Raw genomic sequence first — 21,097 nt, 5'->3', positions numbered from 1 at the left:
AATAGTTGATGTTTATATTCCAGCCTCTTTACATTCAGCCTATTTTTTTTTCTTCCACTGTTCTGCATAAACTTTTTAGCAACTGAATTTCAATTTTTACACAGAATCAATTTACCAAAGCGGAAACGACGAGATTGGCTGAAAGACCTTGAGAAAGAAACTTCATTAGGAGAGCATGATTTGGATGCAGCTAGTGAAGCTTCTTCAGAACCAGACTACAACTATGAGTTTGCACAAATGGAAGTTATTATGAAGACACTGAATAGTAATGGTAAGGCAGCTGGTTCTTCTGGATTGTCTAAAAAATTCAGCATGGAAAGTAATTTCTGGGTAAAGCAAGTGGTACACTTGCTCCAGGGGCCTTTGGAGCATTTTCAGAAAAAGATATTTTACAGAAACTAAATAAAAAAAATATATGCACCTAGGTATAAATACAGACACACACACAAAATTAATAGTTGGTTTGTGCTCTGACATGCAATTTTATCTGTACATCTGTCCTTTATAGTGCAGCTGAGTTGTAATCATCATGTCAAATCATTAAGTCCTACTAACCTCTTGCTTTTGCAAGTTACTGCAGACAAAAGGGTGCTCCAGATATGGCTCAGTTAGTTTCATCCTTCCTTTTGTATCAAATATTACTGACACCATTTTAACCTTAGTAGAAAAACACTGAAATGATAACAAACCAATAGCCAAATGTCAGCTAGTGTGGTTTTTAATGCTTGATCACTCTCAATATTTTATTTAATCTTTGTTAAAACCTATTGTGATGCCTTTTTTTTGGACAGCATAATAAAATAAAGTATATAGAAAATAATGGTATGGTGTATATATAAAACAATGTGGTGTTTTCATGGTTTCCAGAAGGCAAGTCATAGTTCATATGATATAATATGGTATGAAGAAATGCTGAAAAACTTGGCAAACTGCTGAATGCTTTGTACAGGTTTTTTAATAAACAAAATTTGAGAGGCAAATACCTTGGTTTTTGATCACTGACCAAGAAGACACAGTAGATGGTGTTTCATTGCTTTCTGTTCTTTTCTTCATATTTTCGCAGTATTTCCATTGTTTGCTGTGGTTTACTTGTTGAGATACACTATTTACTTTTTTCTTGGTCTCCTCTTATTCGTTAACTTTCTCTGATTTGCTGTTGAGTACAGCATGATGGTTTCATATGCTTGGTGCTCTAGCAATAGTTTGCAGTTTTTTGTACAGTTTGATATTAATGGGATTGCTTGTGTGAGTGAGTTACAGGGTGAGGTCATTTAAGTTGATGTGAAATTACTGTTTGATAACAGAAATATTCTCATTATGGTTCACTCATACCAGGAGACGAATTTCAGATGAATCTGCCATCCTGGTGGTCTTCAGTGTTGTCGTCTCTTGTGAAGATTCTGTTACCTGTCTTAAGGCCTCAAACCATCCCGTATCTGTGCCAAAACTGGGACAAAGGTTTTGAACTCAATTGGCTCATGCATGAGACTGCTGGAGAAATTTGAAAGCATTAATTGATGTTTGATCTGCTTGTCACTAACCAGGGATTTGACTAAACTGTAGCTGTCTACAGTGAGTCAGTGTTCTTTGAATGGAGAGTCACGTTTTTTGGTTTTCATGTGTTGTTATCTAGCTGATGGAAATGATTCTTCACAATATTTCAAGTGTCTTTTACATTTTAGTTCAGTAGGCTTTTTAAATATAGATTGTGGTCCAGGCCAATTTTTGTCTTAGTCAGTTGTTTTCTGTGTCTTTGTTCAAGAACGGTACAGACCTCGCTGTTTCATTAGAGCTCTTTCCTCCCTAATGCACAGCAAATGTTAGCAGTCATACGTGTCGCACAGTTTCAGAGGTATCATAACCCAATTACTCTGCTTCTTGTCTCTTCTGCTCCCTCCCACATAGGTGTTGCTTAACTAAGTTGGAGTAGTAAGTGGTAATAAACCCCTGACAAAACAAGTGACTGTGAGGATCATAGGCTGGTCTTTTGATTCAAAGCCTGGTAGCGCTTCCAGGTTCTGTTCTTCTCAATGGTATAGCTAAAATACAGGAGTTTTTTTATGACAGGCTTCCAGTTTGTTGGGTAAGAAGTAAAGCAGCTTTGTTGCAATACCGTTTGTTTATTCTTCCTTAAAAAGAAAAATAAATATGGGTAAGGAAGAAGAAATAACTAAATAACTGAAGACAGTTAATTCTATTATCCATATTCTCTGGAGAAGCCCTAGGGAGGGAATAAAGAGGTGTCTTAAAAATTTTATTAGATAATTATTTTATAGGCATGTATGGGTTTGGGATTTTTCGTTCACATCAGTGGTTTGATACAGCCCAAAGCAAGAGGTTTTGATTTTCCTTTGTTTTGTTTTTTTCCCCCCTTGATCTATCTGAGAACAGTAACCCTCTTTAAATAAATAGCCTAGCTTCTCCAGGGTGCAAACACATTTGTTTTTATCGCATGTAACCCGTACAACAGTGTCACACACTGCATCCGGCTCCAGAGAAGCTCTGAGGAAAATGTGTAACTTTGAAAACAGCTGTAAAGAAAACATCCAGATTCTTTCCTCTCTTCAGCATGTTCACTTTCTTTTGGGGGATTCTGTCAGGTCAGCTTTGTACCACTAGTTTGTGATGCTGGTCAAACACAGAATGCAGCAAAGAAGTTTACTTTATTCTTGTATACGGTGCAGTGGTTAAGTAAACAATGTGATTAGTTTACGCAGCTTCTCATTTAAGCAAACAAATCTGTTACAGCTCAGGGTGGGGATTTTGATGAAACTTAGCAAAGCAGCCTGTGTCATAACCTTCTAGCTTGCTTAGAAAAATGCACTTACATGAAATCTTAAGGAATTTATTCAGCATTGTTGTTACTGGATTAACAGATTCCAAATGTGAATTAAGTGACATTGCAGCAAGGTAATAAATGCTGCTCATCCTATGGAGAAAGTACATTCTTCTGGTTCAATGTTAATATTCTAACATTTTGCAGAGGATTAACTGCATATGAATGGTCTTCTCAGGGCCATTGAACTCGTCACATAAATATGTGAAGGATTGGGACTTGGGACTTTTAACACTGTATGGAATTTGCTGTGCGTTTGGCAGGCACTGGGTAGAATCTTCCCTAATTTATTTGACTTTGCATGAGAAATCCAAAATTGTGGAACATGGTGTTTAAATCTAACTTAAACACTATTGTAGTTCTTTTGAATTGTGAAAAACTTGACTTTATTTTTTCATCTTCTAACTAGATGGTTTATAATTCACACCATATTTTGCTTTTTCACTGTGAAAGGCTTGGGGTTTTCAGTGTAAACTCTTTCCAAAGTTAAATCGAAGACTTTTCTAAAAGTGTAAATTTACCTTTTGCATTTCAATATAAGCATAACCCACCTTTTTTTTTTTTCCCCCCCTAAACAGTAGTGGATTTCATTGAAATTGGGAATTTTTAGACTAGGTTCTTGCATCTTGTTCCAAATATTTTCCATGGTATAATTTGATCCTGTGGTGGCTGTGATTCTGTAAGTCTAGGTGGCTGAAAAGATCGCTTTTGTTAAGGAAATCTGCTCCCTGAACTCGGAGCTGGTCTTTGAGCAGTTTAGGAAAGTCTTGTCTTAATGAGTCAGCCTTAGATTCATTTCCTGTGTTTGCAAACACAATAGAAGGCTTTTAATTTCTTCCATGCCTCTTCTCTATCTTCTGTGTAATACCTGATTTCTCAACCATTCTTACACATAACTAAAACTGTTTTAGGGATTATGCAGTAAAACCTATGCATGTGAAGGTAATTCTGGTATTATCTGGAGGAGTTAGGAGGATAATGATGATGCAGATCAACATAATAACTTGGTTTGTCATCTAGAATATTAGAACTTGGTTCAGTGAATTGTTTTTGTTGCACTGTCTGTTTAAAAGCTAAAAATAGCTAACTGTCTTTGTGAGAATGTCACGTACTAAAAAGTAATATTTCTGGTTATTTTTAAGACAGTTTTATGCATCACTGTTTTGCTATTTGGTTGCTATTTATACTGACTGATTTTTAACTTTGTGCTTTATGATTACCATCGTGGTGGTATTTTATGATGCCGTTGTGTGAAGCCAGTGATTTCTTCCATGGATAAGGCTAGGGCCGCAGTAGCAACTTGCAGTAGTGTCTGTTTTCTGCTAAAAATAAAGATGTGCTTTACATCAATCTTAGTATTTCAAAAAAGGATGCTGAGAGGCAAATACAAAACCCACTGTAGCAACAGAACCCTGGAGATCCTGTTTGCTTCTCTGGCACTTATAATAGGAAGGATTTGTTTTATGAAGTGACTTGCCTCAATGGCCATGTATGTTAAAATTGCAGACAGTGAGCTAGTTTATCTTTAGCAAAATTGGTCTCAGTAGTTTTAGTACTAAGTAAGTTGTTATAGATTACTAAGTACAGTAATGCTACATTGGTTTGCGAAGATACAGGGGATGTGGTTTTTGGGAGAGTGTGTGTACATGTTATGGTGACCAACATACACTGCTAGTGATGAAAACCCTATAGAACCTTTCATGTGAATCCTCTATTGCATGCTATAGTAACCCAAATCTTGTTTCATGTAGCATTGTAGTATCAGGAAAACTTGTACAAAATCTTACGAGGACTGAGTTTTGGTAGTGAAGGCAAGATGGTTCATAACTAAATCGCACTGATGTGTTTTTTGGGTTTGGTTTTTTTTTTTTTTTTGAGAAGCACACCTCTAGTTCCAAAGTGGGACGGTGTAATTAAATCTAGATTTATTTTTCTCCCTCCTTTGTGACAGACTGGCATCCTTAAAAGTCATAGCAGCTCTTTTTTTATTTATATTTGCAAAATGGAAGAGGTATCACAAACAATTATTTTAAAGCTGAAGTGTTTTGAATTTGAAAATCCTGGCATGTCCTAGAGCTGCAATGTTGCTTCCCCTAATAATCCACCACTCCAACTATGGAGCTCCTTTCCCTTCCCCTTCTGATGTACAGAATCAGCAATTTGTTAGGTGATGTGCTGTCACTCAGATACTCATCTAGATTGGTCTTCTTGCAAACCACTTTGTTGTTGTATTTAAGCTTTCAGATCTATATACATGAAACAGATATATACTGGTAGTATATAGAAGGAGCTTATTGCATTGAATTGCCCTTTCAGAGGCACAGTCTGGCATTGGACCTAAACCTGGGAATAGACAGAGTAATGTTTCTTTAATTTGAACGCAATTTAGGTTTAACCGTAGCTGATTGACACAAGCAGTTGTTGTTTTAGGTTAGAGTATCCAAATGGATATTTGTTCTGGGTTGATACAGAGGTGAAATGTGTTTTGTAAAGCTAAATGCAGAAATCCCCTCCAGAAGGTACTTTGTCTGCTTCAGTGCTGTGAAGCACATTGGTGCAATGCGATGCTTGACTAGTCAGGCAATTTGTTTGTCTCAATTTTCATCTGCAGCTCTCCAACATGTTTCATTCTCTACCAAAATGGAGAAAGTAAATTGCTTTTCACTTCCGTAAGTCGTTTCCTTCTCTGGTTAACATCATCTTCCCTTGTATTTTGCTTTGTTTTCTTCTTATTAATTTGTCCCCTTTTCCATGTATTCTTTTTTTTTCCTACTGGGATTCTGGAACATACTATAACTTCACAGTGTTGAAGTATGCAGTAGACAAGGGTCTTAACCATTGTTCTAGCCTCTTTGCATGCTGTATTTTTTTTTCTTGTTTGGATTTATTTATTTAATGCAATATTTATTATTTTGGCTTTTGTTTTGGTGGGCAATGGCCATCTTGTGTTTGCAAAGACTCTGGGACATGTTCATTGCTGTTACCAAATAAATAATGGGTGTTCTCTAATGCTGAAATTGCATTTTCTCACTGTTCTGTTTTTTTTCTCTTTTTTTTTTTTTCTTTCTTCTTTTTAGACCCAGTACAAAATGTGGTCCAGATTTTGGAGAAGCAGTACTTGGAAGAGAAGCGGAGTGCTCTTGAGGAGCAGCGGCTGATGTATGAACGTGAATTAGAGCTGTTGCGGCAGCAGCTCTCTCCAGAAAGGCAGCATCAGCATGGCAGCGACAGACTCTCCTACACTGCTCAGACTGCACAGCAGAAAGTAAATCTCTGGACAGAAGAGAGGTGAGAATACTGGACTTAAAACAAAGGAATTAAGAACTACAAAGGGTGAAAGATGGGACTTGAGCCATTTGTCAGAAACTTACAATATTTTTTGGTAGAGTTGACATGCAGTACAAGATCTGCCTGTACCAAAGTATGAGCATTTCATTTAGGACTAGGTTCTGATGTGTAACATGCGTACAAGATCTTCCTGTTTGATTTAATACACAAATGAAGAATGTAGCTTTTATTGATGAGCATTATAGCATTTTTTTTGTTGTTGTTTTTTTAAATTAGAAAAGTGCTTCTGGAATGTTTGGTTTAGTGATTATTGTTTTCAGTTACTTCTGGAAAGAAAGGAAAGGGTAGTGCAGAGGTAAATTTGTCAACTCAGACTACTAAGGAGTCCACTAAGGAGTATTGTGTGTTGAGGGTATACAATAAGAGCATGGTATTTCGCAATCTAAACCCATAAAAAACCCAGAAAATGCGAGTCCTTAAATGTTGTATGTACGTGTTTCAAAAAGTAAGCCCAGCTTTAGAAGAGGATTGCTGTGTATTGGAGAACTGCAGAATAGTCAAATGGAGTATGTTTGAGCTGTTTAGGAAGTAAAAGGCTTGCCATGAGGTGAAAAGGCCTCTTTACAAAGGAATAGCATGGCACCTGAATGCAGCCTTGGTGAAGGATCGTCGTGAGATTTGCAGGGGGAGTTTAAAAAGCTGACTAGGAAGATGTGAGTAGAGTTTAAGCAGCATGTGTTGTGTTTGCATCTTGACAATGGGAGAAGCTTGCTTTTAGTATCATCGGGGGGGAAAAGGATGTCAGCTCCATGGAGAGAAGTTCTAGGGGCAGCAACCGAGATGATTTAAGTTTTCAGCATACAAATGAGTATTCTGTCATTGGGTTAATTCAGCAGGAAGAATGACTAGATGTACTAACAGGTTTCTTGTGAGTTTCTTTTTAATCTATTTTCTTTTAAAACAGAAACTTCATTATTCACTCAGCCTTTTTCCTATATGTAGTGAGTTTGAGTGCTCTTTCCTATTTTGATTATTTTTGCTTTATTCTCCACCATTAAACAAAAAAAAATCCGTGTACAAGAAGAGTCTAAACGAAGGTAGCCAAGATTGTGTTGTAGTTTTCAAATTCAGAGTGTTAGAACAGAACAGATCTTGTTTTTGTGCAAGGTTTTGTTTTGTACTTTCTGCCCACTTTGGCCTGGGAAAAAACCCTAAAAAATAACAAACTGTTGACCAGTGATGACTAGAATGTTTTCCATGGCAAGTATAGGGGGAAGCGTGTTTCAACTTTAATTAAAATAATTGTTTGCCCCGTAAGAGCTAAAAACAGAATCACTGGGAACTGAATGTAAAGCATTGCAGAGTCATAGTTGGGATTTGCAGGCTCTTTTAGGGCTGCGGAAGGAGTGCAAAATGAGAAACACGCTAGTTGGAATCATTGCTGTTCAGAACTGCTTTGAGTACAGCAAGGCCAGCAAGAAATCATTGATAACCCACTTCAGTAGCAGAGATGAGATCCGGGCTTACTGGCAAGGGAAGCCATACCTCTAAAAAGTGCAACAGAAGGGAAAAGGAAGGAGCAAAAAAATTCTTGCCTGTCCTTGAGAGTTGAGAAGAAAAAATTGTAACTGATCAACTTAAAATTAGCCAACCACCACAATCCTGTAATGACATAAAAAATGAGAATCTGGAGTGATATCAAGGCTAAGTGTTCTGCCAGCCTTCTCTTCTCAATAGTTGTTAGACATTTCTTAGGAGGAGCTGTGCCTTGAACAAGCATTTTTGCCTCTGGATTTCATGGGTAAATGCTTTACTCATATAGAGTAAACTGTTGAACTACTTGAAGACTGTACTTTGCTGCATTCTAAAAAAGAGGAGAATGAATGCTCTTTGTAGCTATCAGTAAGGAGTCTGATAATGTTTTGGTGGCACTGCCATTGAATAAGCAGTTCTGGAAGAACTAATTATCAGTTTCCTGTCCCCCAGAAGATCCTCTTAGGTATACTTTTTATTTATTTATAGTTCTAGAAGAGGTTTGGGCTTCTGAAAAAAAAAAAGGGCAAAAAATTTGAATCTTCTTAAATAAGAAACCAGAAAAAAAATCTTTGAGGGATTTCTGCTGTAAAAGCATGGCAACATGGTGCTGAGAAGGTGTTTACTGGCCAGAGGGCAAGAAATGCAGGAAAAAATGGGATGACTGGATGTGAAGAACGTGCGAAAGAGCCAAGTGTCTGGATTGCATGGGATTTGATTAGTGCAGTTTTAGCTGTTGCTCTGTTGCCATTGCAAATGAAGCTGAGCTCTACCGGATCGGCCAGCAAAATTAATTTGATAGGTATCGGATGTAGGCACGTGGTTGTATCTGTCAGATCAGCTAGAACACATTGCGCAGAGTTTATTCCTGCTTTATGCTGACTATGGAAGGACAGATGATACCTGACCTGGTGTTAAAACCTGCTGGCATGAAGTTAACCCGTTGTAACTTTGAACAAATTTAATTTGTCGGGGTGAGGCAGGGCGGTGGTGTACTGGACCATGGTTTTAGTTCAGCATATTCTGTAGCTGGCATTAGGAATCACAGAGACTTGCAATGACACCTTGTGAGTGTCAGATGTAAGTTTCCCTAGTGTTTGGTTTAAATGATTGTTTCAGGATTTCATGTTCAGTGAGTATTTGCTTCAGTTAATATCCTGATGGAGCTTGTTGTATGTTTTGTGTAGGATTTCTTAATTCTTACTATCTGAAGCATGTTTTTTTTTTTTGCTTAAGTTTCTGGAAAGGTGCTGGCACAGCTATATAAAGAAAAACATGACTGTAATCAGAACTACCCATTATAATTGGTCGAGTTACTCATAAGTCCTCTTTATAGTGTTAAACCATTCCTTTCTCAAGAATCTAGCTAAGGCAAGATTGGTGTGGGAGCCTCCCCGAAAAGCTCACCAGATGGCGGTTTCTGGGATCGAGGAAGGGACTGGCAGTAGCTGAATCCCGTGGCTTGTCCAGCACTTACAGATCAAAGCTGCCTTCTGTTTCTCAAGCTAGGCAGCTGTCTTGCAGTGGTTGCAGGTGTAATGCACTCTCAGTATTAAGTACTATTTAGTGAGTAATTCTTGACTCTACCTTCATCTCCTGGGTGAATCCAAAATTATAGCTGTCTGTGGAATGTGTCACTCCCATGGTCTGGAATTGCTCGTTTAATCTTGATGGCCTGGATAACAGAAGCAAGAGGCAGAGGGAAAGGAATTTTCCGTATAATGCCGGGAGCAGATACAGAGGAAGTGGACTAAAAATCCGAGCTGTTTAAGATCCAACAAAACCCACCACTGTTGCAAACTTAGGCCAGATAGAGGAGAGAGACAAAGCTGCATGTTTTAGCATGTTGAAGGCACTAAAGGTCAGGGCTGCTTCTAACACTGCTGGTCGTTTACCACTTTGGTATGGTGTCAGGGAACCAGCAGAGTGCAATTTGAATTACCCAGCTGTTCTTTGTGATATTTTGAAAAAAGATAGCCACTCAAGAAGAATTCTGCTGGGGACTGAAAGGCATATTAACAGCTGTTTGTGGTTTGTACTATAAAGACGTACAAAAGATCTAAGCTTATCTGAATAAAGGCAAATAGGCAAACTTTGCCTGTGTTCACAGCAAGGCCCATGAGTTTACTTGTTCCTCTTATGCTTGTCCGTAATGTAATGTATTTTGTAGAAATTAGAAGTGTATGTGCACAACATGTACTGTATTTCAGTAGGACTTTGCATAGAAAAGCTAAAAAATCATACAGGGGAGTGCTGGTCACTGAAATATCTGAAGTTTGATCATGAGTTTTATGAAGATGATGAGATTCAGTAAATGCTGTTGGGATTACAAAGAAAAGCAGAAAGGGGTACTTCACATTTGCTCAGAGGATAATCATGATACTTTTAAAAGGCAAATTAAAGATGAGAACCCCAGGTGAGAGTGTATCTCAGTATCGCAGGTGGAGGTATAGTATGTGTCATAGCAGGTTTGCCAGGTGTTATGTTAGAACAGATTTGCTCAGACAGGCCTCAGAAACCTTTTTGGAATTTGTCCCGAGACTGTTAGCTGTACAGAGTGCACAAGCTTTAACCTGTGCTCATTCATCTATTACTTAAAAGGTACTTTGGGTATATAGGACTTAAGATTTTTTTTTTTTTTTTTTAATGTGTACACTTGAGATGGCTTAAGTGTAAGGAGGGAGATCTTGGGGGTCTATAGCACTGCAGAGCCTCTAGCTGTGATGTAAAGCTGTGGCCTGCAGTGATTGCAGGTTCCAACATCATGATCTGAGGAAGAGCGGGTTTTATCTAGATGAGGTCTCACATGTTGGGACTGGTAGTTTCTGTGGAACAGGACTCCAGATTAAAGACAGAGACAGCTGCAATTATTTCATTTATTGAAAATTAGGAATGTCCCTAGGGCTTTTAAGAAATCATCACTGTAACAGCTCCCATAGTACTGTGCTCTTTTATTTGGGCATTACTGTGCTAGACTTATCTCAACAGTAATGTTTGTTTAATGTGTGTTTGCTGACAGTGCTATACAGCATTTCTTCTTCAACTTGTTTCAGAAAAGTCTTTGTTAGCACCTCTATTTGCAGCTTTCCAATAATAGAAATAGGTTTCTGTGTATTTTTCATGTTACCTACTGCACCACAGGGATGAATTGTTTCGACAGAGCCTGGCTAAACTTCGAGAGCAGATAGTAAAGGCAAATACACTGGTGAGAGAAGCAAACTTCTTAGCAGAAGAAATGAGTAAACTAACAGATTATCAAGTAACACTTCAGATCCCTGCTGAAAACCTCAGTGCCAACAGAAAGGTAATGACAGCAAAGAATGTTGGAAAATGTCATTTTATGGCTATTCGAAAATATGTAGATATATATAACATTCATCTGATTTGAGGCTATAACATGTTTCCCTTGTTAGATTATGCATAGGCAAAATATGAGTGCTACCTGACTTCAATATATTGAAAGTGAATAATTATAAGTAAAAATGGGAACGTAGCATTAAGTATGGCTCTTACTGTACTTTGAAGTGTATGATCACCGTATGCGCATGCAGTTTGTGAACAGACATTTGTGTTCTGTTGCTGTAAAACCTGCATTTAGTTACGTTTGCAAAAATTACTGGTTTTTGTTACAGATGCCTACAATTTCTTTGTCTTAAGGCTTTTCTAGTTGTAGTGCTGCTGTAAATATAATGCTAGCAATTAGAATAATATGCTTGTCATAAGTGATTTGATTGAGAGTGTTAATGTTCCTGTGTGAATGGTAGTTTTTTGAGAAGGACAAAGAAGTCTGGATCCTCAGAGATGTATAGGGTATGCTGGGTTTGAGGACAGAGATAGCATGGCTGACATGCAGAGGGAAGCTGTATGTTCTGTATTTTACTCCTTTTTAGGAATGCAAATTGAGTGAAGAGTTAAACTACTTACATGCGCCTTTCCTGCAGTGATTATTTTTTCCTCTGATTTAGAGGGGTGCAATAGTAAGTGAGCCTGCTATTCAAGTGAGAAGAAAAGGAAAAGGTACTCAAGTGTGGACTATTGAGAAACTAGAGAACAAATTGATTGACATGAGAGACCTCTACCAAGAGTGGAAGGAGAAAATTCCTGAGGTATTGTATATATTTTCTGAAAGGGATCAGAGATGGAGTTTGTTTTCTTTTAACCCCTTTTAATATGTTGTACAGGTAAAGTGCAATGACTTTGTATATGAGATGGTAAAGTATTGTGGTTTAAAAAACAAAACCAAAAAACTATGAATACTACTAAATACTCAGAATGCCCATGCAGAATAAAACACAGCTATGTCCTATCCTCACTTGTATTCTCAGATATAAGTGTGCTGAGGTCAGATATAATTGTGCTGAGGTAGTGACTCATAATACCACTAAGAGCATGTGTTTACCTGGCATAATATAGGTGCTATGCAGATAGGCACCAGCTCTGAATGGAAGCAGCAAACTGCGTTAGAAATAAAATTATTAAATTGCAGTCAGTATCAAAACTAGCAAGGATGCTGCTTAGATACATTCAAGGTGCAGAACACATTAGTGGGGTAGAACTTGATCTTAAAACGTGAGTTATTCTGTAATTTCATTTCTATATCCCCCAACCTTAAAGCAGTGAAGAAATCAATTCAGGATACTTAGTCTACATCAGTATCTCCATCAAAACTAAGTGGTGTTTCCTGAGAATTTAAGTGGTAGGCTAGCCTTGAGAAATAAGCGTGAGACTTGTCAAAAGCTTGCTTGTTTACCGGCAAGAGATAGACATGAGATTGGTGTTCCGGAAGACGTCCTTTAAGTATCCAGGTGGAAGGGCATAGGAAGTATATCTTGCTGTCTTGTGGCTGATAGGGAGCACCGAAATTACTTGTATCAAGAATCATTCTCAAATATGTTTGAACAGCTGTTGTGCCTTTGTTACATGCCTTGGGTGGGACAGTGGGAATCTGTAAAATCATAACACAGGGGAGGTCAAGCACTTCATCTGTGCCCATTGAAGACAACGATGATTTTGCCGCTGACTTTAGTGAGAACTGGTAGCACATCCTTTGAATATATGACGTCTGCCTGAGCTAGGTTTGTCCTTGCCATGACCTACATCATCCATAATGCACGTTCTATGTGCTACATAGAAACATGTAGGTCAAATGCATGTGTTGAAGATGAAGGAGGAGGAGAAGAAGGGAAGGAGCTAACAAGTCCACTGAGGAGTGCATATTGTGCTAGGAATCTGCGTGAATTCTTTGTGGCTGTGTATGGGGTACTTGTGTAGAAAATGCTGCAGATGTGATCTCAGCTCTATGGGAGTCATAAGAACACTTGTAGGCTTAAGTGGGAGTCATTCTGCATTTTCCCTTTTGCCCTTGTAGTGGTACCCAGCAGCCAGACCAGCTATTCAACCTGGGGATGATTCGTCCTCTCATTTAAAGAGTGTAAACAGAGCAGAAAAGTAAGGTGAAACTTCTTGAACTCAATGGCTGCTATGCTCACTCATGGTAAAATCTGCTTCATCTTGACATCACTAAAAAAATTGTAGGTCATCGTACTACTGTATCCCATAGTAAAGAAAGGATTGTATAATGTCTCATCTCAAAGATTTCAGATTTGTGATACGCTTCTAGACTCTTTCTACTTGTGTAACAGGAAGGACCAGACAAGATTGGTAGTGACTTAGTTTTTGTGCCATGATCTCATACTACGTGGTTATTTGATTTTTGCGTTCCCACGCTTACAGTTTTTGACATAACTTTTATGACCTTTAAAACAGATAAGGAAGCTCATTGGCAGAAGAGGTGATCCTTTTTACGAAGCGCAAGAGAATCACAACTTAATTGGCGTGGCAAACGTGTTCCTGGAGTGCCTTTTCTACGAGGTGAAGCTGCAGTACGCCGTGCCCATCATCAGCCAGCAGGGAGAGGTAAAGCCAAGCCGTGCCCTGGCATACGGCGGGCCGGGCCTGCCCCGGTGCTCCTGCCTGCAGGGGTAACGTGGCTTTTTGCTCGGAGACTTGCTGTACGCCCAGGGTTGTTTGGTTTTTTTTTTAACAAGAGAATGATGCGTAGTGTCCTGTTTCCCAGTGAGTAAGTGTTTTGCAAATTGCTGTGTATGTTTTCTGTTTAATTGTTTACAATTGCCCAGCTACTAAAATAGTAGAATAAAATTCCTAGTGTCAATGTAGGTAACTGAGCAAAACCCAGCATATTAAGGTTCTGATGTACAGTCATGACACTGTATGCCTTTTCTGTTGTGTGTGAATTAAAAAGGTCAGTAGTTCTGCATACAAATAACTTTTTTTTTTTATTCCTTTCTCCTCTTTTTTGACATTGTTGCTTTTCATTTGGTGGTTGAGGGGTGTTCAGTTCTGTTTCTGCACACCTCCTAGAGTTAGATATTTACCATCTTAATGTCTTTAAGTCCCTTGTGCGCAGGTTCTTAGTATTTGTCTTGCCTTAGGTTGCAGGACGGTTGCATGTTGAAGTAATGCGAGTCACTGGGTCTGTCCCAGAACGTGTAGTAGAAGGAGATGACTCATCTGAGAACTCCAGTGAGAGTGGGAGTCTGGAAGTCGTGGATAACAATGGAGAAATTATCCATAGAGCAAAAAAGCTCTCCTGCAGGGTAAGTGAGAACACATGATGAAGTTAACAGTTTCAGGCCTTTGTAACTATGTAGTCGGTCTGATGTAAAGTACTAAGCTATGTGGGCTGTTGCTTGCTTAAAATTCTCTAAAGAGGAAAGAGAGACTTCTCGTGTTCCGGTTCAGTGTAGGTCAGTCTAACTGGCTGTGGTTGCCAGTGGCTGAATTAATTCACATTAGTTTCTAGTATATGCAGGTCTATGTCATAACTACTGACGTTATAAGGACTGTCCTTCTTGGCAGACACAGAAGGGGAAACAGTTTTTTCCGTGTAACCATCTCCTATGGTTTGTTTGATCATCTAATGTAGTATCTACAGGTGGTGTCTGTATTTCATTTCTTCTGTGATGAAGTGCTTCATTCTCCACTTGAGCTTATCAGCTTCCTCAAAGAAGACATGTACATGGGTGGGCTAGTTAGATGCGTGTAACTGCTTTCCTTGCATCTGCATTTCTGTATATGGAAAAATAAAGATTTCCTAAATAGGGACGTCTGTAGAAAGCAATCGGAGGGTGTCCTTTAAAAATTCTTCTTGGCTGTTGGTACTTTTGGATTTAAATATTTACGTTTTGAACAATTTACGATTGAAGAAGAAACAATCATATTTATGAGAACATCTGTTTTGTCTTCTCAGGTGAAAATAAAAGAAGCAACCGGACTGCCACCTAATCTCTCTAACTTTGTCTTCTGTCAATATACGTTTTGGGATCAATGCAAGTCAACAGTAGCGGCACCAGTGGTAGATCCAGATGTGCCTTCACCTCAGAGCAAGGATGCTCATTTTACAGTGACCTTCTCTCACTGTAAGGTAACTATTTTTAGTATGAAATACTGTTACCGGGAGGATGGTATGTTTGAGATAAGCTATTTAGAATTTGAGCCTTATTTCGCTGGGGGAAGAAGGAAGGATTCAAGTCATATAACCAATGACTTTTGATTATAATTTAGAATGCCGTAATATTTCACTTCATCACCTCTTCAAAATGCAGCAAAATGAAAAAATCTTTTAATTAGTCGTCTTTTAAATTCAGATGTCATCTGTAATGCATGGGGGAAACTATAGTTTATATAATGACATCTTATTATATACTTGTATGGTAAGCTTAGTAACTTAAAAAAGATCATTGGAGCTGTGGCATTGTTTTTATGGAAATTTTCAGAGCATGAAATGAAGTGTGCAGAAGCAGGAGTTGCTGAGATGATATGTTTCACAACTTTCTTGACCAGAGCCAAGCTTTATGATTCAAACTGTATGGTTTTACCATGCAGGTAGTTAGTTGTTTGGTGTATCCTTACAAACTGGTTGAGGAGATACAATTATTTCATTTGATTGTATGTCAATCCTTACAAACTGGTTGAGGAGATACAATCAAATGAAATAATTGTATGTCATTTTGTTTTTCTCATTGCCAGGACTATGTGGTGAATGTCACAGAGGAGTTTTTGGAGTTCATTTCAGAAGGAGCTCTTGCTATTGAGGTGTGGGGTCACAGATGTACTGGCAATGGCAGCTCTGTTTGGGAAGTTGATTCTCTTCATGCTAAAACTAGGACACTGAGAGACAGGTACAAATAAATTACACGTGAATGCTTCCATCGGTTTTCCAAAGGCTTTCTAATACTTGTGGTGCACGAAACATAGTTTGGTGAGGCAACCATTAGTTTTTGGGGGGATGTCTTTTTAGGTGGAATGAAGTAACTCGAAGAATAGAAATGTGGATTTCCATACAAGAATTGAATGAGATGGGAGAATATACTGCAGTTGAACTCCATCAGGCGAAAGATGTAAACACAGGGGGGATTTTCCAGCTTAGGCAGGTACGTATCTTTTCCCTGTCGTCTTATTCATGCTTAAATTGAGTCTTAATTTTATTCTTAGTTTCTCTCTGTTTTTCTCTCTCCCTTTCTGTCTGTCTTTCTATTTCTTAATTACCTGTTCAGGGTCATTCTCGCAGGGTTCAGGTGACAGTGAAACCCGTACAACATTCGGGAACGTTGCCTCTCATGGTAGAAGCAATTCTTTCAGTCTCCATAGGTGGTGTGACGGCCAGATCAACCAAACTGCAAAGGGGCTTGGACAGCTACCAGGTAAAACAGTTACTTTTTCATGCGTTGATTTATTTTTTTGGTTTTGTTTTGCTGTTCTAGAGCCAGCCCAACATAGTTCCATAAGGGACCTTAGCACACTGATACAGGATACGTAATTTTGCAGTTTTACATGTGTTGGAGGCTAATATGTATAATGTGAGCATATGGTGCTAAATCTGCTGCTTTTTTTGCTTTATAACTCAGTGTGTAACTGATAAAGAGCCAAGTATGGTATTTGAGCATACACAAACCAGCAGCAATATGGAAATTGTTTTTACCTTTGTGTAATTAATAGTAGATTCCTAGCTCCATTAGTTTCCGTCCCTTACAAGGATGGTGAAAGTTGAGGAGGAGAAAAGCAGAAAAAAACCTAAAGGAAAATGAATAGAGAAAATGTCATATGGTGAAGATACTGTTTATCTTTTCAAAAAGGACTGAGCTGTTACTTGATCAGAATCAGAAATAGCCATCGCTGAATGTGAAATGGCTATTTCATTTAGGAGAAAAAGTTCTTAAGAAGTATATATGGCTTCAAACTGATACTAGACAAATTCACATTGGAAGTAAAGCATGCTTTTAACAGTGATGGCAAAGAACAAGTGGAATGGGCCACCCAGGGAAGCGAGGTGTCTTTTGTCAGAAGGGTTGCATTCAGAACCATACAGATGAAACTGTAAAACGTGAAGATTGGTGATATGCTTGCTCAGTCCTTTTTCTGGCACTGTATTCTATGTTGTTTTTTTTATAAATATATTCACTAATACTCAAATCATGGATGAGATGCTATAGTCTGTAATGAAAAAAAATCTGTTTCTACCTGTTAATAAGACTTTGGTTATTTGAGTGTTGTAATTTTAACATTTTATAAGTTTGTGGCAGAAATGTTTGTATTCATTTTTGGGGTATTTCTGTGAGTTTCTGTTGAGAGAAATGCATGTTCTTTTGTGTTTTACAAAATTTATTTTCTCCTACCAGAAGGAGGAGGATGATGGTGGTGATATGGATAGTTACCAGGTATTGCTGCTGTTGCTGTCAATCCTGTGGCATGGGGCACAGCTAATGCTAATAGCCAGCAACTTTCAAATGAACAAGCGTACTGGAGCAAGCAAAAGCGGCTTTGAAATATATATACGCTGTGCATTTAAGAAGCTACCTGGGCTATAAAACACTGCTATTTCGGTTTACCTTGTGACTTCATACTCTTGCAGTGTGCTCTCTTCTCTAGTACCCAGCAGTCAGCTCTCCTAACTGGCTACATGAATTGCTATGTGAATAAAAGCCTAGAAACTTTAATTTAAAATGAAAACAGTTGCCACTGAATATCATAGGGAAAAGAACAGCCACCTGCAGTTGCAGGCATCTTTCCCAACCAAATCATACAGAATAGGGGTTTTTTTTGTTTTCTAAAGAAAACATCGTAACCTTTTAAGTTGTGCAGTTTTCTGAAATGCTAGTGGGAGAGAGAGGGGAGGATGTGAGTGTGGGGAATACAGAAGCTTCAGTGAAGCAATTTTTTTATCTACACAAAAACAAACCTTGAGCCTGGCTTTTTGTGTGATAAGTAAATATAGGACAGTCCCAGTTTAGAAAGCATAACAGAAGAATCATTTAAAAGGCGACGAAGGGCAAAAGAGGAAATGCCTAAAAAAGTAAAACACATTACAGATCTCTACAAGGAAGTCTTATTTCTAGTAGGCAGCTTTACAGAAGTAAAACCAGTTAGGTGGGAATGCTGACATCCCTTAAGATAATGTATTAGGTTTTACAGCAATCTCAAAGATACCAGTTAGGTACTAACTTCTTGCGGGCTGTTTATGCGCTTCCTGACTTATCACAGAGAAGAACGAACCAGATTTTCTGTGATACCACAAAGCATGATTGCATGATGGGTATTGTTTGCATGAGAAATCTTTTAATTGCACTGATAGCAGCTGCTAGCAATGGAATTTTGTGCAGGTTTGAGGGCATACTGACCTGTCTAATCTTCAGGAGAACTTATGATCAACTGATGATACCTGTTTTTCCTATTCCACATGCTGTTAAAAAGTTTGATTGCCACTTCTGTGAGTAATTAGCCTATGGTGTATAATTCTGTTTAGCAACTGAGGCAGTCACATTTTCTTTTCCTCCTGTTGGAATTTGAGACTTGAAAGCAAATAAGCTTCCATTCGTGGGTGATGAGGTACTTTAATCAGTGTGCATGTCATTCGGGAGAAAAAGGTTTTCTGCATCATGCAAGCTGTTTAATATCAATTCTGATGAAATAATCACAAAATTCACTGCCCTTTAATCTTAACCACATAGCCTAATAACTTTCTTTTCTCTTTCCATGTTAGGAAGAAGATTTAAACTGCGTACGAGAAAGGTGGTCTGATGCATTGATAAAACGCAGAGGATACTTGGATGAGCAGATTCAAAAGATCAGCAATAAACAAGGTTTGAAGCTTAAAGTCCCTGTCATAAGTACTTTATTCCCTATACCACGAAAAATGTCTCATATATAATATTAATATCTTCCACTGTAGAAAAATCTGAGGATGATATAGAACGAGAAGCCCGGCTGGTTGAACAGTGGGTAGGGCTGACGGAAGAGCGGAATGCGGTGTTTGTTCCAGCACCAGGCAGTGGAATTCCCGGTGCCCCCGCAAATTGGTATGTTCAGAAAAACCATTGGAGTGGTTAGCTTTTTCTACATGAACATTGCACGCTACAAGGTAAAAATCTGAGGATATTTTAGAGCTTTCTATGTTTTCCTGTAATGCTACCAATTACACTCAGCTGGCAGAAGGCTAGAAGGTCAGGTGCTGGTTTGAATGTAAGAAACGTTTGCTTAGTTAACATGGTATATAAAGTAGTGTTGAGATAGCTTTCAAGGTTTGAAAATCACCTTTGAATTGAACACAGTATTTTACACTTTTTCAAAATTCTGAGAAAATTATCCTATAGTTTGACTCCTTTCAAAAAAGGAGTGGTTCAAAAAGGAATGGTAGAACATGTGATAATTTCATTGATAAGGGGTGGGGAGGGAAGAAATTCTGATTTTAAAGGTTGTGTTCTCTTTTCTCATTTAATTTCATTTAAATTTGTGTTTTAACGAAGATCATTGGAACTGACATTCAAAAATGAGGAATGCAGCATATGTTAGATTTGGGAAAGCGTGGCCAAGAAATACAGCTCTAATCAAGTGTACACTGATGTCTCTGATAATAGCTAATATCCCTTCTTCATTGGGTGAATGATGTAGTGATAATCTTTCCTCGCCATTTTTTTTCCCTTCAGGTGGATACCTGAAGTGTGCTGTGGTCATACAGCGAAAAGTGTATTTATTGATATAAAGACTATGCCTTGCCAGTTAGTTACATATCCAGTTGTTTGAAAGGTTGCTAACCTTTATGTATGAGATGACTACAACCAGTTAACTTTATAAGAAACAGAACAGGATGTTTAAAACTTGTCATCCTCACAGCAACTGAAATGTGCTGTGCGGTGTGAATTAAGTTTTGGTAAAGCACTACATTTAGCTGCATGTGTAGATAAACAAAACTGGGTCTGTGCAACATAGGCATTCAAATTAGCCATCAAAATGTTGACAGGTTTAGTCATTGGTTACAGTTAATATGAATCTTGCATGGAGATCTGTTTGCCCAAATTAGCTTAGGTATGTATTTGCCTTCCTTGTTGACACTAGTTTGTTTTGTTTCAGGATTCCACCTGCAGGAATGGAAACACATATACCTGTCCTCTTCCTTGATTTGAATGGTATGTTGTAATGGCAGATTAAGAAACCTGGGGGGGGGAATTAGTTTGGATCAATAAACTGATAAATGGAAGAATGAATCTGAAATGTCTAAGAAATCAAAACAAGTCCTGTCAATGGCACTGTCTGATACGGCTTGTAAAATGATTTTTCTTCTGATTCCGTATGTCGGAATAATTATCTGTAGAGGCTTAAACAGCTGGTTTAATGAAGAGTGTTTGGACCACAGTGAGCGTTTTGTTAGAGAATATAAATGTTCTCACTTTGATGGTATTTAGTTTTACATGTGAGAAGGCTATTGATATATATTCTCAGGACACAGATACACTGTAAGCAACACGAGACTAGAGTTAGCACCACATTTAAGGACTGTTTAGGAAACAAGTCTATAAGTATAAACTTGGACATAAAGCAGAGGAGGATCCACAGGCCTTGTCACATCGAGCACTTCAGTGGGCTACTAGAGATGTTTATATAGGCAACACATCAATACCTGCTTTAGAAGCTGCTTTTGGAAAATGATATACACTTTCCTTTATGCTCACAAGAAAGATTTTTATTTGTTTTTTCATTATCAGCAGAGATTAGCAGACAGAAGATCAAACAGGATATTTAAACAGATTGAGGGATCATTGCACAACTTTTTTTTTGTTTAGCTAAAAGCCTAATGTAGCCAGAACTGCTTTTCTCAATTTAAAGATCCCCTGATACATCAGAAGTGATTTAACTAAGAGATAAGCTGGTTAGGCTGACAGGTGGATAAATCAGAAATTTTCTGGCTGGGTAAGTTAATGTTATGAATATAGAAATAGTTTTGAATTCTGTTTAGGTTATGTGAGAATGTGTTCAGGCTGAGTCTTAGCCTGGTTTTACTTCCCTTCTTTTGTGTGCTGAAATTGTCTTCAAAATATTGCATAGTAATAAGATTAATTAGGATTAAATGTATTATGAAATATGGGT

General features: G+C 38.1%; 1 protein-coding gene across 1 annotated transcript in view; it reads left to right on the top strand.

The window, feature by feature from the left end:
• KIF13A (kinesin family member 13A) overlaps positions 1 to 21,097 on the top strand; it is a 115,597-nt gene that overhangs the window by 78,939 nt on the left and 15,561 nt on the right. Inside the window, 14 exon segments of the mRNA XM_009273740.2 lie at positions 105 to 271; positions 5,914 to 6,124; positions 10,799 to 10,961; positions 11,623 to 11,763; positions 13,424 to 13,573; positions 14,110 to 14,274; positions 14,928 to 15,101; positions 15,707 to 15,858; positions 15,978 to 16,110; positions 16,234 to 16,380; positions 17,356 to 17,394; positions 18,717 to 18,816; positions 18,906 to 19,032; positions 20,084 to 20,139. Of these exon segments, the coding sequence (XP_009272015.1) occupies positions 105 to 271; positions 5,914 to 6,124; positions 10,799 to 10,961; positions 11,623 to 11,763; positions 13,424 to 13,573; positions 14,110 to 14,274; positions 14,928 to 15,101; positions 15,707 to 15,858; positions 15,978 to 16,110; positions 16,234 to 16,380; positions 17,356 to 17,394; positions 18,717 to 18,816; positions 18,906 to 19,032; positions 20,084 to 20,139 (1,925 nt within the window).

Source organism: Aptenodytes forsteri, unplaced genomic scaffold (assembly GCF_000699145.1).
Source record: "Aptenodytes forsteri isolate BGI_AS27 unplaced genomic scaffold, ASM69914v1 Scaffold63, whole genome shotgun sequence".
Classification (NCBI taxonomy): domain Eukaryota; kingdom Metazoa; phylum Chordata; class Aves; order Sphenisciformes; family Spheniscidae; genus Aptenodytes; species Aptenodytes forsteri.
This window is presented reverse-complemented; position numbering and strand designations above follow the sequence as displayed.